General features: G+C 39.7%; 1 protein-coding gene across 1 annotated transcript in view; it reads right to left on the bottom strand.

The window, feature by feature from the left end:
• ODAD2 (outer dynein arm docking complex subunit 2) overlaps window positions 1-19,188 on the bottom strand; it is a 177,140-nt gene that overhangs the window by 135,425 nt on the left and 22,527 nt on the right. Inside the window, exons 7-9 of the mRNA XM_007470911.1 lie at window positions 17,752-17,954; window positions 16,242-16,337; window positions 10,635-10,782 (exon numbers count right to left, since the gene is read on the bottom strand). Of these exons, the coding sequence (XP_007470973.1) occupies window positions 10,635-10,782; window positions 16,242-16,337; window positions 17,752-17,954 (447 nt within the window). The remainder of the gene's footprint in view (window positions 1-10,634; window positions 10,783-16,241; window positions 16,338-17,751; window positions 17,955-19,188) is intronic.

Here is a 19,188-nt window from a genome sequence, read left to right as displayed (position 1 = left end):
TCCCTACACATTCTTTTTAAACCACCATGGAACATTTACAGAAATTGATGATCTACTGGAATGTTACTGCAATGATGAAAAATTTGTAGGAAATATAATAGTCTTTCTAAAAAGATTCAGAAGAATGAACTGAATAATTATGATAATTAATAAAAATATCTCAGTAAAGTGACTGGATACGAGGGTAACTGGATATTCAAAAATGAGTAACTCTCCATACACTAAGAATAACAAATCAAAATATGTAATTTGATAAAAGTTCCCATCCCAGTATTGGCAAAATAATAATAGTAAAAATATCTATGAGTGAATCTCACAAGAAATGTGTTGTAAATATATGGGGGAAAAGCTAGTAAGCTTTGCTGAAGTATACAAAAGATTAAATAAATGAATGGTCATACCATGTTCCTGAATAGGATAATTCAGGGTTCTTAAAATTGCAATTTACAAATTCATGTAAGCCAACCAAAATCCCAACAGCATTTTTTAGATTTTTTTTAAATTTGATTCTCAAGAGGATCTAGAACGGAAAATATGCAAAAATTAATTTAAAATATTTTAAGAAAACTCTCTGGCCAATCAAGTATTAAAATATACCAAAGCCATAGTAATTAAACAGCATGGGAACGTCCAAATAAATCAATGTAACACAGAAAGATCTGGAAACAAGCTCTTAAAAGTGAAATGACAATATTTGATAAAAGTAGCATCTCCAATCACTGGAGGAAAGAATGGGGGGGCCAGTCATCTGGCTTTGACATGTGACAAGCGGAGAGGAATTATTTGCACATAAAAAACAAAGGATTAATTTGCATCAAGAATCAAAAGACAACCACATAGGAAAATAGGCAAGGTATACAATACAATGGCTACTTGATGTATGAAAAACTTTATGAACCTCACTAGCAATGAGGAATGGGTAAATTCACATAAGATACATTTTCCCCCTATTAAACAAACAAAAAACCCCCCTGCAGATTAGAATTTACAACGGTTAATCTCAATCCTAGGTGAGCAACTTTAATACCCTGGGGAGATTTTAAAGACCATCAGTGCCCAGACCCCATTCCAAACCAATTCAATTCAATCTTCCGTGAATGGTACCTGGGCACCAGGGTCTTTGTTTTGTTTTTAAGAGCTGGGCTGATTTCACTCTGTATCGGAGGTTAAAACCTTTGGTATGTTACTGATAGAGTGTAAACTGATGCTTGCTTTCTGTAGGGAGTATCAAAAATTTTTTTACATAAACCAAGCTTGGTCGATCACTTTTCACTATTTCCCTCTGAAATTAAAAAAAAAAAAAAAATTAATGCACTACTTAGACTTTACTGTATATATATTCATTTTTTAACACAACTCTACTGAGGTATAATTGATATACAAAAATACTGCACACATTTGATGTATACAATTTGATGAGTGTGAACATATGCACATGCCTGTGAAACCATGACCACAATCAAGGCAATAAACATACCCCTCACCTCCCAAAGTTTCTTTATACCTCCCCCTTTTTTGTCTGTTAATAACACAACGTGAGACCTGCCCTCTTAAATTTTGTAAGTGCACAAACAGCATTATCAACTATAGGTACTGTGTTGTACGGCAGATCTAGAGCTCATTCATCTTGCATGACTGAACTTTTATACCCATTGAACAACCGCCCGAACATTCGAAATGTGCATATACTCTTGGACCCAAGCAATTCCATTTCAAAGAATTCATCCTATGGAACTAGTGTACATATCCAAAGCGTATGTAAAAATACTTGCTGCAGGATTTTTGTAATTACGTGATTTGGGGAGACAACCTAGAAACTTATCAATAAGGGAACTGTTAAATAAATTACTGACTTATGTATAATGAAATACTATGGAGCAATTAAAAGGAGTAAAGGCTGATATGAAAGATCACCAAGACATAGCACTAAATACAAAAGGCACAATGTAGAATCACAGTCTGACTTCATTTGATGTATAAAAATCACATATGTGTATGTGTACAAACAAACATGTGGAAGGGGGCTTTCACTTTTATTCCTTTGCAGGGCTTGAATAATTACAAAGAACATATGTTAACGCATTATGTTATAATTCTTTAATATTTTAAATACAGAAGAGAGTAAAGGATGGACCAGGGGAGGAACACAAGCTTCCGCTACGCTCTGTGTGTCACAGAAGCATCAGGAGGCCGCAGCCAGCCAGACCAAGAGCTGGGTTAGGATCCATAGCCCTTGTCAGAAGGAATCTCAAAGGCCAGCGGACCAAACAGGGACAAAAGATTTATAGACATATATAAAATGAAACATCATTTATACCAAATCTGGTACCCCTTACTCCTCGACCCTTATACTTAGAAATTCTTCAGCATGCAAACTTCTGTAACAGGACTTGAATATGTGTTTTTAAAACAAAAAGTAAAGCAGCCTCTAGTGCATTATATAAATTGGGAACTAGGCAAAGCTTCTTTTCTCTATTTAGCCTCTCAAATAAATTTAGGGGAAAAGCATGCTTCAAGGAATAAAAACTATTTTTGTTGCACATACATCAGGCAACAAGTTCCCTGGAAAGATCTATTACATTTTCATATCATTACATTAAATTGCCTTAGATATCAACATTCTATATCGTCAGAAATCTTAATGAGTAGCTAGACAGCAGTGAGAAGGCTCTAATTATGCTCTAGCTGGACTAGTTAATAGTATGTGTCCATGAAGAAGTGAATGGAGTTAAAGCTTAACAGCCCTTCCCAGAGATTTTTCACATTGTCATTTTTCAGTAGTTAAGTTGACGTGGTCGGATAATGCTGGCTAGGGGAGGTATACACTGTTACGATCCGATGGTGTATTTATCATAATCATCTAATTATCTTTGCTTTTTCTCTACTTCTCTTTATTTATGATAGCCAAGAGGCAAAGCGAATTTAAAGCTCGGAACCGAAAACAAGTTACTGTTGTATTTGTAGAGCATGGATTCCCCTTTGGAGATGAAGCCCTCCATCACTCCCACCATCTCCTCTGTAACAAAAATAAAAGAGTACTAATCCTTTCTTAGTGGGCATTATAAACATACAAGTCACACACATCTGAATAAGTAAAATTCTTATTTAAGAAAATGTAAGTGCAGACTCTACTGAGTAGAAATTTCACTAGAAGATGGAATTTAAATATCTTCTGATTAGTAACAGGTAATTTGTTTTCAGTACAAAATTCCTCCTACTCTTTTTGTCTTAGAGACTATTTTTAAAATTAACTACATCAGTGTAACAACATATGTATTAACTTAAAGCCTGTTTCTCAGGAAAGTGGTTCTAATTTTTCTTTTTAACTACTGGAGTTCCTCTGGCTGCACAAGCAGTAACCATTGTTTTCCATTTCTGAAAGATTCTTCTTAACAATAATAACACTGCACTACCACATTTTTCTCCATCTCTTTAAGTAAACACCTAGTGCCCTCTGCTACTGCCTCCCAAACGCGGAATTCCTCGGTGAAGAATTGTGCTCCGTGTGCAACTAGCCTCTGACTCAAACAGGAGAGAAAACAGGAATGTTCAACAGTGAGGCCTTCAGGCCCCCTGGGCCCTGAATTTTTGGACAGAGGGACAGACTAACCAGGCAACGAGCAATAAGCAGAGGCCCCTGGATGCCTTCCCGGCTCACAGCCACCTTCTGTGTGGCCTGGAGCGAAGTGTTTCTCAGCTTTTCCATCAACGAAACAGGGATCACACGACCTGCCACTCCATACCCCAAACCCACGTAATGGGAAAGCAATTAATTAACTGTAGTTGATTGCAAAGTACATCAAATTCCTCTGAAGAAAAACCATATAACTCCCAATTACCACTTAGAAGAACCCCTTAACCAACTGAGGTGGTGCGCGCGTGTGCGTGTGTGTGTGCGTGTGTGCGTGTGTGTTTTAATCAGTTCGTGGGAGAACATGAAGGAACCGAGCCCCACAAAAGCAGTCTTGAACAAAGGTTTTCAAGTCTGAAAATGTCTTTGCCAAGACTGCCCCTCCAGAGAGGAAATCCAAAACATTCCAGGAAGCAAGCCTGGAAAGTCTCTTCAGAAGCCTCCAGGGATCCCTGATATGACTGTCTGCTAGATGTCACTCTGCAGTAGAGCCCTGTCACTGCTGAGCGGGGGGCACCACCAAACACCTTCCCTTCTCTGAGTCTGTGGATACGTAACGGTAGTACTAGCAAAGGTCCCTGGCTCACGAGAAAGGTGAAATCAACACAGGCTGGATCACACAGTGTAAACCAGTGAGGCACTGCCCCTCACCGACGCACGGTGGATGGGGGGAGAAGATAAACATGTGATGCCCCTGCCACCGCGATCATAAGCTGTCACTCAGCAGTCCACACTGGCCACTCTCCACTGACTGACCTGTGTTCAGATAACATCATCACCCGTCTAGAGCTTGAAAACAAAGTTTGCCCCAATATCATACTCCAGGCTGATACCACATTTCTGAATTTACATTAAAAAGCCCATCTTTCCCCAGTCTTCATACCTGGCCTTCCCAGCGTTAGCGTGTAGGAACATTCAGCTGGAGGGAAAATTACTTTAAAAGTAAACGTTTTTCTCTTTTTGCTTCAAACTTTCCTAACTATTTATCTTCCTTTAATTAATCTTTTTAATCCATTAACTGGTTGCATAAAATTACCAAATAAGATGTTACTTTCTTTAAGATTAAAAAAAAAAGGCAAATGAAGCAATCTACTTATAAGATGGCAAACTAATATTTAAAGAAAGACTGCCCATTTAACAAAAATATTTTGATCCATAAACACTGCCTTAGTTGTATGTGCTAACTCAAGTGAGAGACAGCTACTTTCTGATTAGCTTTTAAGAGGTCACATTCAATCATGAATTAAAAAAAAAACACAAACATGCCCACCTGCTCCACACTCCTTCCTAAGCCTTTCATTCCTCTGGGTCCCCAAATGGTAGCCCCATTTCTAATGAATAATTGGAGCTTCAATCCTTTATTTCCAGCTATTGTACAGGCCTTTCTATTTGGACATTTCACTGTCTTCAAACTTAAGCTGCCCCAAACCAGACCCCAAGGACACTGCCCTATTCCAAGTCCCCAACACACTCTATCAGGGCAACACGTCACTGGCTTCTGGTCTTCTCACTGGGATTCATTTTGCAAACCGCCTGCTGCTGAACTCAGCTCTCTAAATGAATGCTTTCATCTTCCTGCTACCCCAGGTGAGGAGGTGGTACACCTGGGGAAGTGGCCCCAGGGATGAACCCTGGATTCCTCCATTACTGCAGCAAGTACTCAGGAATGAGCCCAGCCGAACGAAGCGCTTCTGAGTAGGGGCAGACGTCTCCCAAACCCGCTTGCTAACATTATCCCGGCTGAGCCTGGAGCCGACGGTGCAGACAGCTTATCCTCAAGTAACAGCCCTAAGAAATGCCTAGGGGGAGATAAAGCATGATTCTAGACCCAGCCTCTGAGATCCCTTCGAACTGCCAGAGAGCTCACCGACCATTTTCTAATCACCTCAATTTTCTCTTGGATTTCCTGATCCTATAGTATTAAGTTCCATACACAATCTACCTTCAAACCACACAGAAATGGATTCCAGCAGGCTTTCAACTATGGGTCCAGAAATTCATTCTTCAGTTTAAGGATACTTAACACTAAGGTGCATGAAATGCAGATCTACTTTTAATTATGACCTTTCAACATTTTATCTCGTGTTACTACAGAGTACCTGTGTGATTAACAATAATATTAGAAAGCCTGTGGTGAAGAAATCCAGCATTTTCCAAACAACGGAAACCCTCCAGCTCTCCCCCCGTTTCACAACGGGGCTCCCATACTTTTGTGATTTAGAAGTGAGCGGAGCTTACCGTACCTTTAGAGAGACTCACAGTATTAGTGTGGGGTGCGCGCCTTAACAACTGTCTCGCCCAGTCGCTGGGATGGATACAAAGCAAAATATTTTCATTGCAAGATTTTGAAGCAACCATGGACAGGGGAGAAAATAATATCCACATAAAGCGGGCAAGTGCAGCAAGGAAACAGTATGTCTACAAAGAGAAGGAGGGGAAAGGGGAGGAAGAGAAGGTGGGGAAAGACATCAACAGCAGAGGGAACAGAGCGACTCAGGCTCAGGGGGAGGAAAAGCCATTCTGAAGGACCTGAGAGTGAAGGACAGCCTGGCCCCTCGGGAGCCTTGTTCTGTCACCGTCCCTCCTGAGCAGAGGATGGACAGTCCTGTGTTTCCTAGCAAGACACCCTGCAAGACACAGAAATGAGTTTAGTACGGTCTCTCCACTCAAGGAGTAGCTGATAAGACAGACAAGCTGTACTGTGATAAGTAGCACAAGGTAAGCGCAGAGGGCAGCGGAATAAGGAGTTTATTACTTCATTCAGAATTAGGGTACAGAGGCATCGGCTGTGTGGGGAAACAAGAGGTTGGAAGGCTGGTGAGTAAAAATGCAGAGTATCCATTAGCTTAAAAATTAAATTGTGTTCTAAAACTCCAGATTAAAAGCATATATACAGATGCAAAACTTGCAAGTTGAAATGAACGTACGTCAAAGCCAAATACTTGAAGACTAAGCCCCTTTATGCTATGCCAAGACCTGAGCTCATAGCTCTGGATAAATACTGAGCTGTGTCATTCATCGACTTGTTTGGGTATTAATGAACGCATCAAAAATTTTCAACAATCACAGACATTGCCGCACTTGGAAAATGGTAAGTGGAGAGTCAGGTCAACGTGAACATTTCTCTGATGGTTGAAATCTACGTTTAAGGCATACTTTTGTAAATTACAATGTCAGGTGTATTATTTTGAGATTATCTAGAGACATTCAATTTTGCATTTCATAGACTTTTCAAGTCCTTTTGTGTCTCCACAGAAAAACATTTATCTGTGTTGAAAATCCTGAAATCATTTGTAGATATACTTTTTCTTTTATTGGCTATGTTAAGAATATTTACCTGTGGGAACTGTAATAATTCCAAGCAATTTACTGTCTGGCCAAAAGTATCACATTTGCACAAGATTTACTGATGGGTAACTTGTGCAAGCTTGAGTAGCACCTCATCAATACATGCTTTCCTCAGCTGTTCTGGGACAGCAACAGTGCATCCCTTTTTGACCCACCATTACATGGATTTATCCTAAATAGTTGAAAAACGCAAGACCGTGATTCAATAAGGAGACTACCACGAGACACTCTTAGCCGTGTTCACGGAGAGGGTATTGTGGAGAAAGCTGCGCACCACCTACCCACTGTCTGCCCCATTAAGTCCTCGGGGAGGAAATTCTTTCTGCTCTTAGCACCAGGATCAGTTACACTCACTGGCAAGTGGGCTGTTTTGACCTTATGGTGGAAAGAGTCCCTTCACTGTATTAACGCAGTCTTTCTGCCTTTCACTGGCTACTAGAATCTTAGAGCAAAAGCTGAGGACCACCTGTGTGGGTGGTAAAGATTCCCCACCTTACACTGTCTATAGTAACAACATGCAACAGAAACAATTACCATTGCCAACAGGTGCTGAGCCCCTGGTGCTAAAGCACTTATGTGTGTCAGGTTTCATTTAATATTCATAATAATCCTAAAATGCGGGCTCTTTTATTTTGCCGTCTTGACCAATGAGGAAACCCAAGCTCACAGAGGTCCGCCAGCACCCCAGGGCCGCTGAGCCAGTGGGTGGCAGAAACCCGACTCAGCTGACGTCTTTCTGACACTGAAGGTCACGCCTCTAACTCTCCGTTATTCTGCCTCCTGGCCTGGCCGATGCTTCGGCCCCCTTTGGGTCTTTATTTCCTTTTACTAATGAAATAAAGTTAATAGACCAAAATTCTTTGTGTCAACACCAGGCTCTTCCAAACCTTCTTCCAAAGGCCATGTCTGAGCCCCAGCGCCTGTCTGGCTCAAGTGCTGGATGACAGAGCTCTCTGCTGCCAGGTTTTCCCCAGAGGACATGCTCTTCCTGAGTAGAGGCTATGGGCAGCCCTGTGGCTCGGAAAAGGTCAGGTGGGTCTCCTGAGTCTGGACTTTGCTGCCGTGTGTGCTGGGCTGGCCGCTGCGCTGACTGGGTGGTTTGTGCGCAAAGACTCCTGCCAAGGCAGTGGCAGGATCACGGGGATGGAACGCCAGCCTATGCTCCACACGAGTGTTTCCAAATTCTGGCAGATATGAATCTTCCAGATTCCGGAATGAGAAATTGGAATTCCCAGAAATTCTCAGGAATTCCTGAAATCATGTTATTTCATATTTGTTCCTAAATTTTATTTACATGTTACTAAATAATAATGATGACCATAATAGTAAATTATTTCCATAATAAACAATGAACCATTTATTTATGATAGAGATGCTAAAAATTTCAGAGGTTTTCTGTAAAAAAAACCCCTATATATTGCAATAACATTTAAAAATGATCTCCACCTGTTATCTGGTAACAGAAAACATTAGGAGAACATTAACACAAAATAAATGCTAAATAAAAGCCATTTTAAAAATTGAAAGACATTAAAATATTTATCATTTATAAGATATTCTTAAAATACAATTTTAAAATACACAAAGCATTAATTGTCCTATCCAACAGTCTTGATTTTTGTTTCAGGACAAATATGCCAGATGTTAAAAATTTTTTCTTTCATTTTACATTGACATTGGTCAAATTGTTGACAGGCTTCCAAAAGCATAGCCAAGTTAGGCGTTAGAGTTTGCATCATATATGCTCATTTCCTTTTTTAATGATGAAAATATTTTATCTGCCTGCCCTGATTCTGGTTGGGCCATTGAGGTCTATGTTGTTTTTGCTAATTAAGATTTTAGATCACTTTCTGGTTTCATGATGCAGTGTTGTACAACCCACATTCACATCTTCCTCTCTTTGCATTTCTTATGTTAAATTACTTGGAAAGAACGAATTGTAATACATAATATATACATTATAGTGAATATTCAAACACAAAACAACACCCGGGTGCATCCAAATGACATACCATTCAGATCTCCTAGCAAGCTCACCAAGGCTACAGAGAATCACACATCAAAATTTCAAATTTAACGACTTACTTTGCTTTACAAATTTGTTATTTCTTAGAACATCATTCATAGGACTTGTATAAAGTATATGATGCATGTTAGCAGATCATTTATTTTTGCAAGAATGACTTGCACATACACATTATTTAGAGCATGGCAACAGCTACAAGCGAGGCTGACTGCCTGGGCTGTGACCACTTTACTCTTACTGGTTCCCGTCCTGATGCCTGGAAATGTCTACCTTCACCTTTGATTCTGCTGCCAGAATTTTCTTTTTTTTAAAACTTTATTGAGGGATAACTGGCAAATATAATTGTATCTGATGTGTACAATGTGCTGATTTGATAGCCACGTACACTGGGGAATGATTACCAAGATAATTAACAGGTGTTGCTCTCCATGACGTCAGTAGATTCCTCTGAACCAGTAATGTCTTCAGGAAGATTATTAAATTTTAATTGTCAAATTTTAATTCTAACTTCCCATTTTCCCAATTTCTTGACTAATTTTTCTTGAGATTCAGGATTCAGGAAAACATAAAAAACTTTTTCTGAGAAGTGCTGAGAATTGCCGCTGAGACTGTGTCCAACAGGCAAGCGGGCATGTTTTTCTCTTAGGAAAAACTTTTTTGGCTTACTTATACCTACCAGACTGTCCACGCAGAGGGCCTTTGCTGAATTCACCAAAATGTGCATATAGGCTAGTTCACCTATCAGCTTGGGATGACCTCAGAGGCACAGGAAAAGTACCCTTTAGCAATTTAGGAGTCACATAAATATCTTGAACTATGCAAAGCTTAGCAAATGCAGGAGGACAAGATGAGGTAAAGTCAAAATGTTGTTTTCACAAGTACTCCTGGGCTATCGCTTGAGGCCTGGCCTCGCCATTTATCAATAATCCACTATCCAATATCAGAAATGAATATTAATCTGGGCTTTGGGTAAATCATTTTCCTTGCCCCACCCCACATTCAAGGACTTAAATATTGATACACTGTTATATGGGCCAATATTATTATAAAATGTTTTCACACATGAGATATTACTTGAGAGTAATGGAAATGGACCAATACATATTTTACGCACCTACAATGTATCACACACCACACCGCATGCTTCAAATGTGTTTTCTCAGTCCTTAAAATAATCCTGTGGTGGGTATTACTAATTTCACTCCATGGGCTGGGAAAATTAAGGCTCAAAACCATAACTTTTCAACAGTCACATTGCTAGTTAAGTGACACAACCTAGAATTTAGTCTAAGTCCAACTTCAAGACTCCTTGCCCCTTCCACCGCATCATACAGCAGATCGTAAAATGGTGGCAAGTCACAATCTCTGACGGCTGCCACGGCCCGCTGCCCGCTCGCTCCCCAGCTAGGGGAGAGGGCTGGTACCTGACAGCCCAGCTGCTCCATGAGGACGAACTTCACTGTCCTCAGGGGAATAGGCCCTTCCCCTGTGCACACTGAAGTATTAACAGGGATACCTACTACGCTTACTTGAAATAAATATATAGTCAACTTGGAAGCAGAACATACATTTTCAGGAAAACATTTTAAATAAACATTGCAAACATAGTACAAAAAGCTTCTCTCTCACCTTCAAATATTTCACCAGCTTCTGAATTTGCCAGTATTCTGATGGCAAATCTGTGTTTGCTTCCTGAAGATGGTCAGGTGGTTCTTCATCTTCCTCACTCTCTGAGGAGCTCTCACTAATAATCTCCTCAATCTTTTCAGCACTCTTACTAAGAACAACAACAACAACATACAATAAGCATGTTTATGCTACAGTATGGACATGGTTATAATGTTACTATTTCAGCAACGTGTACATAAGCAACGGATAAGGTACCAACACCTTCTGAGTTCTGGAAGATCTTTGTTAATATCTATATGAGGAGGTGAGTAAACACGTCTCTGGAGCAGATGCATTTCAGTATTATTGCTATGGGTTCAATAATAATAAAGAACATAACAAGGAATGGCAAGGGTATTAGGTAAATGACGGAAGACTGCAACTTGTCACAGCAGTTAAATAACTTAACATGTGGTTATTTATATTTACCTTTCTTTTATTTACTTACTTAAAATTGAATGCAATTAAAAACTCAGTTCTCCAGTCACACTGGCCACATTGCAAGTGCTCAATAATCACAGGTAGCTAGTGGCTACTGTACAGGACAGCTCATAAATAAACCATTTCTATTACCGCAGAAAGCTCAGTTGGGCAGTGCTGCCACGGCCCCAAAGGGAAGGCATTTATTCCCTTACCAAAGAGAGTTCACTTTATTCCTCACTGCTCTAGAGGCTTCTAACTTAACACCAAGGTCACAGACACAGGCTAGTTCACTCAAGCCCTTGGGAACATAATGAATTCATCCTTATCTTCTTTCTTTCCCTCCCTCCTTTTCTCTCTCCATCCCCCCAGGTGCTCTCTTCCATAAAACTCTTTCCTAGTCTTTTCCATTCGGAAGCATAGTAGGAGGATGGGTAATTGTCAAGTTTCATTATTTTTAAGGTTCTACCATTCCCTTAATTTCTCAAAGGTTTTTCAGCACAGAGAGCTCCAATTTTTGTACTTTCAAAAGTGCAGAATGGTGCAACTGTGCTCTCTGGGCCACAGTGGGGGGAAATCCTGAACTGAAGTGCCTGGAGCTGAGTTTCAGTTTTATGTATCCTCTTGTCCCAAAGATGTCAGGAAACCTGCGTTGGTTACAGAGGAAAATCTGACAGATCGGGTCTACCTAAAAATGAAGTGAACCCCAATGTTCTCTGCAGCATTATTCACAATAGCCAAGACATGGAAGCAACCTAAGTGTCCATGGACAGATGAATGGATTAAGAAGACGTGATACATACACACAGTGGAATATTACTCATAAAAATGGAAGGAAATCCTGCCATTGGTGACAACCTGGGTGGACCTGGAGGGTATTATGCTAAGTGAAATCAGTCAGAGAAAGACAAATACTGTATGATTTCATTTATACGTGGAATCTAAAAATAAAAAACAAAAACAAAACAATAACCAAACTCATAGAAATCAGACTTGTGATTACCAGAGGTGGAGGGAGTGAAATTGGGGGAAGGTGGTCAAATGCTACACACAGGTATCTGATAAATAAGTGCTGGGGATGTGGTGTACAATGAGATGACTACGCTAACACTGCTGTGTGGTGTATCTGAAAGTCGCTTAGAGAGTAAGTCTGAGGGTCCTCATCACAAGAAACAGAGTTATCTGCAACTACATAAGGGGATGTAAATTAACTGAGCCTCTTGCAGTCATTTCACAATACATGCATGTCAAGTCATAGGGTGCACCATAAGCTTATACAGAGCTGTATGTCAATTATATCTCAGTAAAACTGAAAAAAGCCACACACATACATACACACACAAAGATATATCAGTTTGTTTGTACATAGCTTTAAAGCAATGCAGAAAGAGAACTACGTGGCACTAAAGGCCTACATAAGAAAAGAGAAGACTCGATTCAGTCATGTAAACTCACATCTAAAGAAACTGGAGAAAGAAGAGCAAAACAAACCCAAAGAAAACAGAGAAAAGGAAATAATAGAGAAGAAATCAATAAAATTGAAAACAGAAAACTAACTTGAAAAATCTATAAAAACAAAAAACTGCTTGTTGAAAAGATCAATAAAACTGACAAAGCTCTAGCAAGGCTGACAAAAAAAGAGAAGACACAGATTTCCAGCACCAGAAATGAACGAAACGTAGCATATCACTACAGGTCCTGCTGACAACAAAAGGATAATAAGAGAAAACTATGAACAACTGAACATTAATTTGACAATTTGGATAAAACGGACCAACTCCTTTAAAGGTACAAACTACCGTAACTTAACCAATAGGAAGCACATAATTTGAACAGCACTACGACTATTAATGGAATTAATTCATAATTTTAAAACTCATAGCAAAAGTCTCCAGTTCCAGATGATTTCACTGGAGAATTTTAACAGGCACAGAAGTACTAACACCAATTTTGTACAATCTCTTCTAGAAAATACAAGGGAAGGGAACTCATTTTATGAAGCCTGATATCAAAACCAAAGTGCAAAGGAAAACAAAACTGTTATCGAATATCCCTCATGAGTGTAGATGCAAATATTCTTAACGTACTTTTAAACACACATAATTCAGCTATCTGTAAAAAGAATGAGCCCACCATGACCAGGCGGGGTTTATTCCAGGAATGCAAGGCTGATTCGGTATTCAAAAATCAGCCGTTGTAATCCACCACAGTAACAGCCTAAAGGAGAAAAATGACATGACCACATACCAACTGATGTAGAAAAAACATGACAAAGTTCAACACCCAGTGGTGATTAAAACTCTCAGAAAACCAAGAATAGAGGGGAACTTCCTCAACCTGATCAAGAACATCTGTACAAAAACTATCATCGTGCTTTCTGGTGAAAGAATGAATGCTTTCCTCCTAAGAGTGAGAAAAAGCGAGGACTGTGATCACTGATAGTCAACATAGTACTGGCGTTTCTACTTCTAGATGTAAATCTAACGAAACAGGTACAGGACTTATATGCTGAAAACTATTACAAACTGCTGGTGAAAGAAATCAAAGGCTTAAATACATAGACATACAGTGTTCATGGATTGGCAGAGTCTACAGAGTAAAGATATCAATTTTCTCAAAACTGATACAGAGTTTTAATGCAATTTCTATCAAAATCTTCAGTAAGTTTTTTCTGGTAGATACAGCAAGGTCATTCTAAAATTTGTGTGGAAAGGAAAAAAGCTAGAATAGGTCAAAACGATTTGGGGAAGAAAAATAATAAAGTGAGAGGAATCACTTTACCACATTTCAAGATTTATTTACTACAGAGCTACAGTAATCAAGAATGTATGGTGCTGGCAAAGGGCTGGACATAAAAGTCAGCTGCACAGAATAAAGACCCAGCAATAGCCCCACACGAGTACACCCACCTGATTTTTGATTAAGGTGAAAAAGCAAGTCAAAGGTGGAAAGATAGCCTTTTCATCAAATGGTGCCGGAGAAATGACCTAGGTCAATGGATCTTGGCCTAGGTCTCATACTTTATATAAAATTAACTCACAATGGATCCCAGTCTTTAATATAAAATGTAGAATTATTAAACTTTTAGGAAGAAAACATTGGAGATAATCTTCAGGACCAAGGGCTTTGTGACATCAAAGGCACAATCCATAAAAGAAAAAATTGATAAATCAGACTTCATCAAAATTAAAGACTGTTCTCTGAGAGGCCCTATTAAGAGGATGAAAAGACAAGTTACAGAAAGGGAGAAAATATTTGCAAACTACATATATAACCAAGGATATCCTGGATAGATAAAGAACTCTCAAAACTCAACATTTAAAAAACAAATGATTCAACTAGAAAATGAGCAAAAGACATAAAGAGACATTTCACTGATGAGCATAAAGGGATGGCAATAAGCTCATGACAAGATGTTAACATCATGAGCCATTAGGGAAATGCTAAGGCCACAATGAGCTATCACTACACAGCTTTCAGAACAGCTGAAATACAACGCACAACAATACCAAATGCTGGCGAGGATGAGGGGAAACTGAGTCTCTCATACGTCACTGGTGGGAACATAAAATGGTGCAGCCAGTCTGGAAAAGGTAGGCAGTCTCTTAAAAAAGCTAAACACAGGGCTTCCCTGGTGGCGCAGTGGTCGAGAGTCCGCCTGCCGATGCAGGGGACGCGGGTTCGTTCCCCGGTCCGGGAAGATCCCACATGCCGCGGAGCGGCTGGGCCCGTGAGCCATGGCCGCTGAGCCTGCGCATCCGGAGCCTGTGCTCCGCAACGGGAGAGGCCACAGCAGTGAGAAGCCCGCGTACCGCAAAAAAAAAAAAAGAGCTAAACACAATTACTATCTATGTCAGCAACTGGGCATTTATCCTAGAGGAATGAAAACTTACATCAATACAAAAACCTGTGCGTGATTGTTCATAGCAGCTTTATTTTTAATAACCAAAAACCGCAAACAACTAAAAGGTGCCTTAATACGTGAATAATTTAAAAAACTACCATTGCATGGTATATCCATACAATGGAATGCCACCCAGCAATTAAAAGGGACAAACTATTAATACATGCAACAACCTAGGTGGATCTCAAGGGTATTACGGTGTTGAAAAAAAGTCAATATAAAAAAATGTATGAATCTATTTATATGGCGGTCCACAATGACAAAATTATGAAAATAGCAAACAGATGAATGGTTGCTAGGAAGTGGGAATGATGGGGGACGTGGCTGTAATGGGGCGGCCGGGGGACGTCTGTGCGGGGTGAACAGTGCTCTAGCCTGGTCGCCATGGTCATCACACAAACCTGCACAGGGTAAAATGACATTGAACTATACCTATACATTGTACCAGTGTTAATCTCCTGGTTTTGATCTTGTACCACAGCTATGTAGGATGTAGGATTTAACCATTGGGAGAGGCTAGGTGAAGGGTCTATGGGACCTCTCTGCACTATCTCCACAACTTTCTGTGAATCTACAATTATTTCAAAATAAAAAGTTTTAAAAAGTTGTCCAAAAATTAACAGTTTATTATGTCTAACTCCCCAAAATGGCACACACGTTGTAGAGTGTCTTAAAGTTTGTTTTTTCCAAGTGTGCAAATTTAAAATGTGAAATTTCTGCCATTTCTTCCCACCACCACCTTAGAGCAGAAATGGCTGAGCCTTCTCCCCAGATATGTCACTTTTATCATCAGGTAAGAAGCTTATTAGTTGGCCTTCTATTAATGGCGGTTTTAATGAGAAATAACATTTATCACTTTAGAACTGGCAGAGCCATCAGTGACCAGTAAAGTAAGGCTCAGAAAGGGGACAATTTTGTATGACATGATTATTCAGAGGCCAGAGACCAGATAAGAGCCCAGTTTTGCTACCACTTAGTTAACTGCTTTTTGCATTAAATATATTCATTTACAAAGAGTTAACTAATACCAGTAGATCACTGTATTAAAGTAACTCCACATTAAAAGGATATTCTGTAAATATATTTAAAGAAATCCACTATTACCATTTTTACAGCATTCCTACGAATGGTCAATATAGATATCTTAGGACCTTAATGTGAAAGTAAAAGACCATTAACCAGCATTAACTAGCCTGTTGCATAGGGGTGGCTTTAAAGAACTGGTCATGTTAACAGAAACTCACCGAATTAACTGTGCTTTTCCAGGTGAAGTAGATGGTCTGGACTTTTCAAGTCTTCCTCCACGTTTTTCTTCTTGGGTGTCTCTTCGTGAGCTTTTGCTCCTAAAGAGATATTAATTTTATTAGTTACTTTATGCTGACTAACAGGAAATTAAAATAGAAATGTATACAAATATTCCATCATTTTCATGTATCCAAATGACGTGTTTTCCTAACACAGAGAATGACTATGAGCTCCAGCCTCATCTGACACCTGAGAGGTCCCTTTTGTCCTTCAGGCACAGCCATGCATTTTATGTAACGGAGAAACACTTTGTCCAGTATTTCTTTGTGCTAGAAACAGGCCTTCATAGGCTGCCATCATTGGGAAGGTCCTTCAGTCTGTCCTGGATCACAGTTGCCTGTTATTCCACCTTGCCCACCTGACATGCAGCAGGTCCTGTGCCTGATTTTCTGGATATTCTCAAGCTTAGTCTACACCTTGGCATGTACTGGGTTCGCATTTAATACTTGTTTAGTGAATTCTCAATTGAAGAAAATAAGCACGTGCAAAAAGCAGTATTTTATAATTCACCTCCCCATTAACAGAGTAGCCCATACATTTGTCATTTTCAGACTCACTCTTTCAAACAGGGCCACAAACGTCAAACACCCCAAAATCAGTGAGACTCAGAGGACCAAGCATGTCTCCTCCTTCCACAGGACTCCTCTGCCAGCTCTCTGAGTTTGCACCCAAAATACAATCACCTGTGGTTCTCAGAATCCCTGCAGGTGAGGGACCCATGTGACCAGCAGGGACCCAGTTCTTAACCCAATAAGGGGATGACATGCAATAAAAACAGGCTGTAACTTTTGACCTATCTGCTAAACTTTAAAAAGTGGTCTAGGTGTTTCTGACTGCTTACGTGTTGGTAACATTGGCCCTTAATCTTTGCTTTGGCACCAATTTACAGAAGGTCCTAAATGGAACTAGGCTTGTATATTTCAGACGTTCATCAAACCTGTGTCCACTTTACTCAGACCATCCATATGTTTGCGGTTCTATCCTTTTTTACAGTATTTACTTAAAGTTCTGTGAATATACAAGATACCATGTCTATGACGTTTTCCCTAATTAACTACACACAATGGTACACTTAATCACATAATTTAAAGCGGAATTCTTCCAACACTTACTTAATCAGGTCCCTACCACAATGTCCACATTTCCCATGGGATTCCTCCATGCGTTTTATCATCTTTTTCACGTGTTACTTGCCCTGACTCACCAACCACAATGTGAAAGTGAATTGGGCTCTCCCGCCGTGGTGCTCTGCACACAAACGCTGTCTGCTGTCAAATCTTTCTGCCTGGAACGTGAAGAGGACAGGAAGGAACCCACCCGTATTATGGAGGAAGGTGTGAGTATCTCCTCTGTAGTCTCCTCTGATGAAACTGAGTTATGTGAAAAGTTGGGCAACTGTGTGGTTAGCAAGGATGTATCAGAAAACCCGCCACGTAAGTGTCTACATACCCTTTGGCATCAACAGTGGTCTTCCAGTTCAAACTTGGCTCTAATCTCTTGGTCAGCTGACTCCTTCCCAAACTGATTTGCTTCCTCTCCAGCGCACTCCTGCGGAAAGCAGCGCTAGCTTTACGTAAAGCGGCTGCTTCCTCCTCAGGTGCCTCGTCAGGCTGATCCTCTTCCTTTTGCTGTTCTCCATTGAATCTAACGTCCTTTAATTAAAAAAAAAGAGCATATTTTTACCGTGATATCACTTCTGAATTATCTCATGTTATCTGAAAATTAACCCTGGCGATAAATTCAGACAGGAAGTCTCAAGATGCTCTCTAACTTGTGTCGCTTAGCAACACAAATTGAATCTGGGCAACTTCAAGACCAAGGCCTCTGTTGGAGTTAGGCTGACAGCGATGGGCTGATCCTAAACTCACACCCCCGCTGCAGCCCACAAGGATACAGCAGCAGGACTGGACCAACTCACTCCTCACCACCACCAGGAAAAAATTACACTTAAACCCTGTAAAGACTGGGACACATCTTAGTCAAACTGCTGAGACCAAGGATAAAGAGACCACCTTGCAGGCAGCCAGAAATAAAAGACAGATTATAGAGAGAGGAAGGAACATAACAATTAAAAGAGACTTCTCATCAGAGACAATGCAATCCACAAGACAAGGGAGTGATATAGTTAAAGTGATGAAAGGGAAAAAAACCCATATCCTGTCAACCCAAAATTCTATACAGAGAAAAAAAATCCTTTGAAAATGAAGGTAAAATAAAGACTTCACAGATGAAAAAAAGCCGAGAAAATTCACTGCCAGAAGACCCAGGCTAAAAAAATTGTTCATGAAGCTCTTCAATCAGAAGGGATCTCATACGAGACAGAACATACATCTACACAAAAGAATGTAGATATGGTAAAAATAAATATAAAAGTTTCTTTGTGATAAGGGGTTGATAGCATGTCAAAGTAAAATGTATGACAACAATAGTACAAACACAGGGAGAGGCATTCGAAACACACTCTTGTAAGGCTCTTAGACTACTTGTGAAACTGTATAATACTGTTCAAAGGCAGACAAGGTAAATTAGAGACATATATTATAAGCCCAACTGAGATGTTTTTTAAAAAGTATAACTGATGAACTAATTGCATACACAAAATGGAATCATTTCTAAAACTTCAGTTAATTCAAAGGGGGAAGAAAAAGAACAAAGAACAAATGGGAATAATAAAAGCAACAAGCAAAATAGTAAATTTAATTCAACTCTATCAGTAGGCACATTAAATGAAAATGATTTAAAAACGTCAATTAAAAGAAATCATCAGAGTGAACGAAAAAGGAAAACCCAATTATTTGTGGTCTAAAAGAAACCATTTCATATATAAAGATATAAATACACTATAAGTAAAAAGCTGGAGAAAAATATTCCATGAAACTAATATTC

The sequence above is a fragment of the Lipotes vexillifer genome, unplaced genomic scaffold, assembly GCF_000442215.2.
Source record: "Lipotes vexillifer unplaced genomic scaffold, Lipotes_vexillifer_v1.1 scaffold439, whole genome shotgun sequence".
Lineage (NCBI taxonomy): Eukaryota > Metazoa > Chordata > Mammalia > Artiodactyla > Lipotidae > Lipotes > Lipotes vexillifer.
This window is presented reverse-complemented; position numbering and strand designations above follow the sequence as displayed.